This window comes from Bactrocera latifrons, unplaced genomic scaffold (genome assembly GCF_001853355.1).
Source record: "Bactrocera latifrons isolate USDA-ARS-PBARC rearing strain unplaced genomic scaffold, ASM185335v1 scaffold_16, whole genome shotgun sequence".
Classification (NCBI taxonomy): domain Eukaryota; kingdom Metazoa; phylum Arthropoda; class Insecta; order Diptera; family Tephritidae; genus Bactrocera; species Bactrocera latifrons.
The window spans coordinates 209,643-220,357 of record NW_017535074.1 but is presented as its reverse complement, the minus strand read 5'-3'; the positions used below and the strand labels follow the sequence as shown (position 1 = coordinate 220,357).

Sequence of the window (10,715 nt, the reverse complement as noted above, 5' to 3'; positions counted from 1 at the left end):
ATTTTTGAAATTAAAAATAGTTAATCAAATATTTTGCATAAAAATTTAAGTAAATAAATTGATTATAAGTGAATAAATTCGTACGTAAAATATTTGATTTCTTTTTTTCATTTTTAACAAACAAAAACTATTTATTAAATAAAAAACCTAAATTTTTTTGGATTATAAAAATGCATGTCGTTGGTAGCTGCTTTAAAAACATTGATTTTTTTTTCTTAACAAACTGTTTATTTGTAAAATATTTACATCATTTTTATACCCTGTACAGGGTATATTAAGTTTGTCACGAAGTTTGGAAAACCCAGAAGGAAGCGTCGGAGACCCTATAAAGTATATATATATAAATGATCAGTATGTTGAGCTGAGTGGATTTTGCCATGTCCGTCTGTCTGTCTGTATATATACGAATTAGTCACTCAGTTTTTAAGATATCGTTTTGAAATTTTGCAAATGTCATTTTCTGCCGATATCTGGCTACTATAACTTATAGCTGACATACAAACTGAACGATCGGAATCAAGTTCTTGTGTGGAAAGCTTTCACAGTAGACAAGATATATTCACGAAATTTGGCACTGATTATTTTCTAGGGCAAAAATTTAATCTCCGAAAAAATTGTTCAGATCGGATTACTATAGCATATAGCTTCCATATAAACTAAACACATAGTTACTAAAAGAAATGCACCTGTGAAGGGTATATTAGCTTCGGTGCAGCCGAAGTTAACGTTTTTTCTTGTTTAATTTTTAAAATAAGTTTAATTTATAAAATAACCAACTACTTAAAATTAAAAATAAATTGTATTAAAGGGTGATCCACTTCGAAGTTCCCCACGTTTTTAACACAAAAAAAAAAAAAAAATTTAATGGGAAATGTTTATTATCCTTCGAAAAAACATTCTTTGGCCTTCATTTTTTGAACATTATCTCTTTGAAATGTTGTTTGAAGCTATGTCTCAGATGGTCCATTCGTTGAATTGGATGGTTCATTCATCTGGTGGAAATAAAAATTAAACAGCTAAGCAAATTTGTATTAGTCACAGGGCGCTTTGCTGACTTAGAACATCGAATACTGGAGTTTCTTTGTTATTGCTTTACAAAAAACTGCTTATAGTAGACCAACTGCGATCTCTCTTTTACCTGAGCCTATGAAATTCAATTCAAACATATCTTAATCGACTCATACAGCGTTCTCCGAAGTGAATATTTCGGTTTTTGATGTATAAAAGGGAGGCAAATTTTCCATGATCTTATGACCTTATTAACGAGTCAACGTTAAATAGTTAATGCTTCACACCAATTTTGAAATCTTCCTCAAACTTTATTCAAATGTTCGCGATCCTATCAACCTATGCAAAAAAAAGTATCTAGTCCATTTTAATTTAATCATTCCGTCATTGTAATATTTTCAAAGATTTATGCATCACTACTCTATTTAGATTTAGGGATTTTTTAATGGAGAAGATAAGACTGAAATTACCCAACGACACTTTGTGTTCACCATTTCCAACGGGGTTTTACATGCATGATTGAAAATGTCTACCTGCCCTTTCTTATGATGACAGACAGATATCTAATGCACTTATGCATTTTTGTTTTCATTGAATGCCGGAGAGTTCTTGCACTGTTTGAGAAGAGTTCTGACGAAACTCTTTATTTATGGAACTTTGTAGGTTCAAATATCATTCCACTATCTCTTTAAACAATTAATATAAACCGAATTTTTAACTTGAGCAGGTTACATTAAATCTGTCACGAAGTTTTTAACTGTCAGAAAAAAGTGTCGGAAATTCTATAAAATAAATTATCAGCGCTATGTGCTGAGTTGATGTAGCCGTCTGAGAGATATCGATGACTGCAACCCCCGATATAGGATCACTTTGAATATAACTGTCATACAAACTGATCGGTCAAATTTAAGTCTTTGTATGGAAAACATTATGATTTGACAAAATATTTTCATGAATAAGGCAATGCTATATTCTCGGACTAGTATTCACGAAAAACGCTACAATATTCTACCAAATTATACAGATCAGTCTACTATACCACATAGCTACTGTACAAACATACCGATCCAAGTCGAGAAAAAGATCTTTCTAAGCCCTTTTATGCTATTAAAAATGCGCCTGTGTAGACTATTTTAAATAGAAAAATTAACTTCCTTAATTTTTGCATTAATACCAAATTATGTTTTCTGATTTAAAAAGACTGCAAAAAAAATTTTGAATTATAAGTATTAAGATCTTTTTTTTTATTAAAAATATTATTTCATTTTCTAGAAAGACTACAAAAAAAAATTTCGAATTATAAATATTAATATCTTTTTTTATTAAAAATAATTTTTATTTTCTTAAAAATTGTAATTATTATTACTAATTATTTCTTAAAAATATTAATTATTTTTTTCTTAATATTTATATAATTTTCAAATAAAAAATATTTATTTTTTTTTTTAATTTTTTAACAAAATATTTAATTAACAAAAAATGCCAGTAAAAATATATTTTTTATGATAATTTTTGTTATTGTGTAATTTTACTGCTCCGTTTTTATAGACAAAGGCATTTGAAACATCGAACATGCTTTTTACGTTGAAAGCACTATCTCAATAGATTAAAGCAAAGGTTTTCTTTTATCGATATAGCTTTCCCCTCTTGTCCAGCGAGAGCCGAACTTGGTAAACACTAATAGTGGAATCTACTTTTCGAGTCAGCGGCAGAAATGGTCACGCACTGAAAAATACTATGAACGTATTCTAAGTTGATTACTCATAGCTTTGAGTAGTAAACATAGATCTTCGATTTCACTTCAAGATTTCAAGACAATAAAACCTTGAGCAACTTGCATCATTAACAAACTTGTATCAAACTTCTTTGGGCAGTACACTTCCAATACTTAAAAATATCTGCAAAAACTAGCAGAAATACTAAAATTGACCAGAAATGCAGATAATACTAAATCTTATCATTATGAGCAGCTACAATTAGGAATGATGCGGTAACCTTCCTTAAAAGTAATGATACAAATCTGATAAGCGAAATCGAAGCCCAAACTTGTACCAGAGATTACAAAATTTGGTTCAAGTAGTTACTTAAATAAAAAACTAATAATGAAATGAACATGTTCTTTTTTAATATATTAAAGTTTCGACTTAATAACAAATTTATACTAGCGAACGGATAATAAACACTGTCGAAACTGCAGAGCTGAACAAAACACATAAAAAGTATTTAAATGTCACAGCGACAAAAGTGAAAACTTAACTTTGCTTTTTCATTCTATATCTGTTTTGTTCAATAAATGTTAAATAAAAATAAAAGTCCGCTTAAAAAATCTGTGTAAAAAATCTTACGTTCCAAAGAAAATAGAAAAAAAGCTCCGCAGTCATAATAAATCAGTGTCCATTACCAAGCCCAGAGATGCATACATACGAAGTGGACAATTACGTAACAAATCGCACACGCGTAAATAAATTTGCACTCTCACACTTATGTTGTTCGCCATTACTCTCTCTTTTCAGTACTCCCAGGCAGCTGAGGCCCAGTCGCCCTACCAACAACAAGCGCTGCAATATGCCCAGCAATCTTATCCCTACGCCCAGCAGTACGCCACACAGGCCACGCCCACCTACGCCGGTCAACAGATCGCACAGGATCACTACGCGCAAACGTTGCAACAAATCCAACAACAACAACAACTGCAAGAGCAACTGTTGCAGGCACAGCAATATTCGACGGCATCGCCAAAGACCGCACAGCCGCAGCAAGTCGATCAGCTGCAGGCCGCCTATCTTGCCTACCAACAACAACAGCAACAGCAGCAATTGCAACAGCAACAACAATTACAACAGCAACAGCAACAACAGCAACAGCAGTATGTGAGCCAACAGGATTACCAACAGCAGCTGTTGCGTCAGCTCTACAACGAACACCGGCCCACCTCAGCCGCCTTCAGAGCGGGCGCCAGCCACCAAACTAGCCCGATCTACACAAGCACCGACTATGCCAACTACATGCAACGCCAGCAGCAATTGGCTGAACGTCAGTACGCCACTGCGCCCACCGCCGCCACTTATGCCGCCAATAACGGTCTGAGCACCTCGCCCATTCCGCCGACTGTGGGTAGCGGCAGCGTCACTAGCACCACGGAGAAGCTCTTGGGCGTGCAGTACTCGCCGTCGGACAAAGTGTCGCACGTCAAGTTCTCCAGCGGTAATCTGCAGTACAACTTTTAAGTGCGTGGGCGGATCGCTAGATGAGGTGAGATGAAATGGTGACTTTTCGGCAAATATGTTTCTCGAAGTTATTGGTTTTTAGTGGAAAATTAATTCTTCACAAGCGTTCGGGGGCTACGCTGTAGTTCATTTGCTCTCTTGGTACACTTTCGAGCTAAAAATTTATATGAAAATGAGTGCCTTTTAGATTCATTTACTCGGTATATATAGCAACAGTCATCTAAATTTAAGTTCTCTTCTTTATTTAATTTATGCAAGCAGCGAAATTTCTTTCAAATTGTTCGATTAGATACACACTGACTGTTGAACGAAATCTTGTAATAAAAAAAAAAAAATACATATGAACATGTACTTGAAATCGTTCTTTTCTTTCTTTAGAAATCAGGTAAGGAATGGTTTTGCTGAAAAATATTTCAAAGAACAATACATATTACTCGAGCAGTGGAACTCCATAATTCTATACTTTCGACTTTAGATCTCTCACAAGATTAGCTCACCTTCACTATTTTAACTTAATTTTTTTGTACAGACAATAGTTTGCAGACGTTTTGCAGAGCCATAACATTGGATTTTCTAAGATATGTTATTTTTTTCACAGCGTAGTTTTTGGTTCGACCAGTTTAGACTATTGCTTCGCCCAACTTTTGAAATAAACTTTTACTTCCGAAACATTTGTAAAAAGTCGACAACATATTACATGACGATACAGCACTGTTTCAATAATATGCTCAACTTGTTTGAAGCATACGTCCTGATAATATTCAACATTTCATTGATGAGGATCTTTTGATGGAAAAAATATTTAGGGGAAAATTTATTCTCGGCTCTAGGACTATTTAACATGTTTCATGTCGCCGAGTTGTGTTCCAAGAAAATATTTTTTTCTCTTATATATTATTCACCTGATCTTAAAGTCCACAATACTAGGTCAACAAAACACCAGAATTTTCTTTTTTTTTTCAATGCATAAGAATTATTTATTTTCAATAAAATTCTGTTTCATAATTATTTATAATATCGTGTTTCGCATTATCAAGCAGCTCCACAACCCCTTATTCCTAGGGCAAAGCTAGGTCTGTCAGCTGTTTTCAAAAAGTATACGCCTTTTGCATGCAACGGCACTGGATCTCCCATAAGTATACGCTCACCACTGCAATTCTTTGCTTTCACGTCTTCATAGGAATTACAGGCACTTGCATGGAAACCCTTTTCACTATTAATAGATTCGGCGAAGTATTCATGAGAACGACCGTGGCTGCAGCCACCTGGAAAGAAAAGTTGAGAAAAAGAGGCATTAGCTAGATATACTTAAAAATATATAGTTTCCTAACCTGAACTTAAAATTGTACTGTGTTAGCAGAAAGAAAATAATATTTTCTATATTTTTAATAAAATAAGATCTGTCAACGGCTTTAAGACACATATTTCGATATAAATCGGAATACTTGGTCAAAATTTCCAATAAAGATGAGTCAAGAACATCCTATCCTGGCACAATAAATAAATATCATTCCTATCTATGTCTGAAGAACTAGGTGACTTTTCTTTTAGAACACCCGATAGTTCGAAGCTCATCTTACATAGAACGACTTCTGCTATGTTAGAATCATACATATTATACATATTACAAGGGTCGTCCCTTCTCAGACAACGGTAATCCTTCGAGAGGATTTCGGGCATGAAAAACTTTTCATAAAATATACTAGACAGTTAGAGGCGGATGAAAACTTGTGGCCGAAAGAAAGAAGAAAGGTGGAGCAAGTAGCAAAAGTGTAGGACAGTTTTGAAAGCAAAATTTATCCTCAGCTTTGTTAAACGTTGGTCTCAAGAATAAAGAGATCCGTATGTTTCTTAAACAGTTTTTACAACAGGTTTAACACCTATAATGGAGGATGACTCTTGTTATATAGAACCATAGTTCCCAAATGCATTCTAGCAAATTGGAACTGGCTTAAAAACAATATTTATTTCTCAGAATTTCCGAGGAGAATCTAGACCAAGTCTACCTCTACACCAAGTCTAAAACTACACTTACTAGTGGTAGAAAAATGCTTGGCATTATATTATTAGTAAAAATCCTGAATGAAACTTTTTTTCCCCTGTCTGAAATGAAATTTAATATTCCGGTACGCCTTTCGAGATAGTTTAAAACTTTACTGTTAATATCTAAAGGTCGAATGCGCCTCTCGCATCGGTTAGGCGAGCGTTGGATTATTATTACAATTATTGTTTGCTTTCTATCCAGTCTACTTTTGTTGTCTATAGTTATGGGAAAATTTCATCTGAACCACCGAAATTCTGCATACAACTAACACAATACTATTTCTGCAAGACTTCCGAAGCGTCCACATTCTACTTACTAAAAATCTTTGTCAACTCGCTGCAACCCGGTTGTGGTGCACGTCCGCCATTTGGATAGAAATCAACAGAACCAATCGGCTTCTGAAAACCCAAAACACCAGCGCAGCTATGAATTACATCAACGAACTCTGCATCGGTGGCATCCAAATGATTCTCAGGACCAATACAGTTCTCAAAAGCGGGACGTGCTGGATCAAGTCCTGCAATATGAACACATTTTTTTATAAAAGAACCACGAATACTACTTATTCGAAACTCACCAGTAATACGTCCGACACGATGTCTGGCATACGAACCGGCATAGCCCATAATGTGCGCACCCAAGCTGTGGCCAATTAAATGTATGCGCTGTGGATCGCCATTGCGCTTCTCAACCAGCGAATCAATCAGGCGCGACACAGCGCGTCCCACATGTATGGCATAACGCGCTGGCTTCAAATAATAAATGCTATCCGCTTGATCGCGCCAATTTATGGCGAACACATTGAGCTTACCACGCTTCGTATAAGCCTCGCGTATCGACTGTATCGAACGGCTCTTGGTGCTCGACTTCCAACCGTGCACCAACATTTTTGTATCCAACTCGGGCTTAAACTGGGCCAACAGCTCTCCCCACTCATCGATTTCGTGACGCTGTTGCGACGTAGTTTCGTCGTAGTGTTCGATGGAAAAATTGCTGATGAAGGGTGTTGGGTTGCTTTGGGTGCATGTGGTGGAAGGAATAATTTTCGATTTTTATCACAAATTTATGCGCTTACCTGTCATAGTATTCGAATTGTATGAACATCGGCATATTGCGTTCGACCTCTGGCGGCGGTTCGAGTAGATAGGCCAATTCCGCATCGCCATCACCATTCGCCATGTACATCCACGTGGTATTGTAGTCCTCATCTCTTAACGGTACATGCGTCCGTACGCCAACTGTCGAGAGTTGAATTAATTAATAAAATGCTTATAACTGTAAATGCGCTTACATACACAGTGCCCACACAGGACGCACCACCTTAACAATCGCTGCGATGCCCGTCACTAGCCATTGGAGCAGCACGAAAGTGCCGGAAATTTCATTGCGACACGGATGTATGATGTTGCAGATGCAAGCCACCGCATTGGCCATCACCCCTTATTGACTTTTCGAAAATAATTGGTGAAACTTTGAACTCTGTGTGCGAATTTACAGTAGCAATCAAGGAAATGCGTGCGCCTGTGGCAGCGCCTCGACTGAAGTTTCTCAACTGATTTCAACTCTGTTCGTATATGAGATATGATTGAATAGTTGCCCTCAGCATTTAGTGATCATATGTCGTATATGTATATATTTGGGCCATAAAGTGTATATGTAACAATTTGCAAGTAAATGGTATTTAGGGCCCTACATACGAGGGCGGTATGTTAAGGAGGTGAGTTTTTGAATTTATCACCCTGACAACTTTTTTCTTTGATTGCTGTGAGAAAATATTGAATATTGACGCTCTCTGTTACAATCGTTAACACTCTCTTACTCTTTTTAACACACTCTCTCTTGCTCCCCAAATATTTAAACTTTTTCGATGTGTTATTCTATGACAGAAACATTTCCAGAGCTTTGCTATTATCAAAATATTCTGATGTTAGTCATAAAGAGGGTCGTAATGAAGTTCGGCTTGGTGCTAATGTCGAGCTCACCATTGGTATCTTAACCACTACGGAATCAAAACGAAGAAAAATACCAGAAATCTTCGATTTATACTAGGAGAGAATTGCTCCGCCACTTTTTATTATGGAGGAACTAGCTACTTTAAAGTAATCTCTGAGCATTTAATAAACTTTTTCGAGAAGTTATTCCACATAAACACACTTAGAGCTTTACTATTAGAAAAAACCTTTTGATATTGGTCAGAAAGAGAATCATACTACAGTATTGGTATAATAAAGAAATCAGTGTGACAAATATATAACAATGTTATGAGTTAAATTATGAAAGATCGTTGTTTTTTTACAAAATCCGACCAATTAAGCCCTGTAGTGTTCGATAGATCCTTCAAAGATATTGTCGGAAGGTGTATGGCTGGGAAAGTTGCCATCAAACTCAGAGAGCTTTCTAAAAGAACACTGAACACTCGGAAATTCTCATCCACTTTGACTTCATACCGGATCACTTGGATCATGGAGTCGTCAAACCGACCTTTTCTATCCATACACCAGTGAGGAAGTTGTGGGTGGGAAATTATTGGATAGCAGCAATGAGCTTCTTTACGAATGAGTCAAGCTTGGGTGACAATGCTGGTCAAAGAGTGCCTAACCTCGCTATTAATAACAACGAGTATCTTTTTGATAAAACTGATATTGGTTCCAAACCACATCGGAATCGCAAGAAACTGTAAAGCTGATGAGCTAGCAAGAAAAGATACCCTAGAGCGGGATCGGGTCGGTCGTGGATGTTTTCCCAGCGTTGAGCCATCATCGATACATGCGCTCTCTCAAAAGAGATCGTAAGAGAGATCTCTTTGCCCATAGTGCGACCAGCCTCTGACTATTATATTGGGATCAACGAATTAAGGCCAGATACTATCTGCAGAAGCTGTGTGGAAGAAGATGAGGTGGAAACAACTCAACACTTATTTCTCGATTGTCCCGCGTTTGGGTCAAGACATTAGCATTTGGGAGCGCACAGAACTGATGAAAATGAAAATTAAACGCTAATTTATAAATTCGAACTTTCGATGTTTGATCAGCCAACTAACCTAAAATAACCCAAAATTTTAGTGTATACTGTTTAAAACCACTTTTTATATCCTCAAAAACTGACCTTTTAGTCATAGATTTTAGACAAATAAAAAAATCGGTGGTAACTATATATTCTATATATGAAAACATAACAAAGGTCCTCACACAGGATCATCCGAAATGTTGAACCATAAGTGAACTACACTTTAACACTCTAACTAATCGAGCCACCCTTGTATATCAGTTTGTTTTACACACATATTTGGTGGGTGTGTTCCTGCTTGTCAACATGGCGAACAACGTCAATGTCATTGCTTTTCGTTGTAAGCAAGAGCACTTATCAGTTTGTGAGTAACAAGCGTATCGCTCCTTACATAAGAGATAAAGTCAGGGGCATTGAAATATGGCTAACACCTTAACTAAGGAAAAAAAGTATTAATAAGACGGTTTTTTCTTATATAGTCATGGATGTAAGCTTTACACGATCAACTTATATTAATTTCATATGCCTCAAGAGCTTTTAAAAAATGTGTAAAGGCATCCACTAATGGAATGGACTGAGCCAATAAGATCACATACACAATACAAAAATATATTATCCGAGGGTACTTTCTCAGCGAATATTTTTAGAGAGGAACTAAATCTTGAGATCTTGTTTCAAATGTCTTATGGAACCTTGAAAATGAATAAAATCGCATTCTCTTAATTCATATTGATTTTCAAAAATATGGCAGCAGGATCGCGATGTTTTCTGGGGTTACTGCTTCTTGTGATTTTCCTGAAGGAAATGTATCATTCTTATTGTTACAATTATATCAATCTGTCAGGCTGAAGACTTCTCAGTCCACGCCGTAATATAAAGCTTAAACTTTCTGTTCTCATTTCAATGCACAACAGCTGTATGTATGAGTCTAGAACCGCATCTTTACACGTGTTTTTATCTGCGAAACCGCAAAATTTTCAGTTGTGCTGTTTTTGTCTACAAAAATACTTCCTTGTCGTCGTGTGACTAAGAAGATCTTAAATTTAAGCTACTTATTGTGAATCGCAACCGGTTTTTCCTCATCTTCAATCTTATAAAAAATAATATATTTGCGCGCTTTCATGTCAGCTACATGAGTACATGTTGCAATTGACGCGAATCTGCAATTAAAAAGCATTTAGCCATAAAAGGAAATCGTCGCAAACCGCAAATTGAAAAGAGCTTAAAGTGATTTTGATTAAAGTCAGAAGCGAAGCAATGACCAGTTTAAAGAACAACTTTAATTTTTAAGTGAACATTCAAAGATATTACAAACCTACATAAAGAAATATATAAGTCAAATATATACACTGGGTTTTCCAATATTTCACTCTTATTTCTTACAAAAAACACACTAATTTTTAGCAAATTGAAATGCTTATTATTTAATG

At 35.9% G+C, this 10,715-nt stretch overlaps 2 protein-coding genes across 2 annotated transcripts in view; one reads left to right on the top strand and one right to left on the bottom strand.

Moving 5' to 3' along the window:
• Positions 1-4,593, top strand: part of LOC108966451 (adenylate cyclase, terminal-differentiation specific) — a 14,590-nt gene extending 9,997 nt beyond the window's left edge. The window contains exon 2 of the mRNA XM_018929370.1: positions 3,522-4,593. Within this exon, the coding sequence (XP_018784915.1) occupies positions 3,522-4,235 (714 nt within the window). The 3' untranslated portion in view covers positions 4,236-4,593. The remainder of the gene's footprint in view (positions 1-3,521) is intronic.
• A 645-nt stretch (positions 4,594-5,238) lies between these two features.
• On the bottom strand, positions 5,239-7,805 carry LOC108966377 (pancreatic triacylglycerol lipase-like). The gene is made up of 5 exons (XM_018929235.1): positions 7,575-7,805; positions 7,355-7,517; positions 6,857-7,293; positions 6,596-6,796; positions 5,239-5,500 (listed from the first exon to the last, which is right to left on the bottom strand). The coding sequence occupies exons 1-5, from the start codon at positions 7,711-7,713 to the stop codon at positions 5,268-5,270; spliced, it is 1,173 nt and encodes a 390-aa protein (XP_018784780.1). The 5' UTR covers positions 7,714-7,805; the 3' UTR covers positions 5,239-5,267.
• Between the last annotated feature and the right edge of the window lie 2,910 nt (positions 7,806-10,715).

Excerpts from the sequence above, each read along its gene's own strand:
- LOC108966377 (XM_018929235.1), bottom strand. The coding sequence starts at position 7,713 with ATGGCCAATGCGGTGGCTTGCATCTGCAACATCATACATCCGTGTCGC. Across the intron at positions 7,518-7,574 it reads GCGTCCTGTGTGGGCACTGT|TTGGCGTACGGACGCATGTA; the intron begins GTATGTAAGCGC and ends AACTCTCGACAG. Across the intron at positions 7,294-7,354 it reads CAATTCGAATACTATGACAG|CAACCCAACACCCTTCATCA; the intron begins GTAAGCGCATAA and ends ATGCACCCAAAG.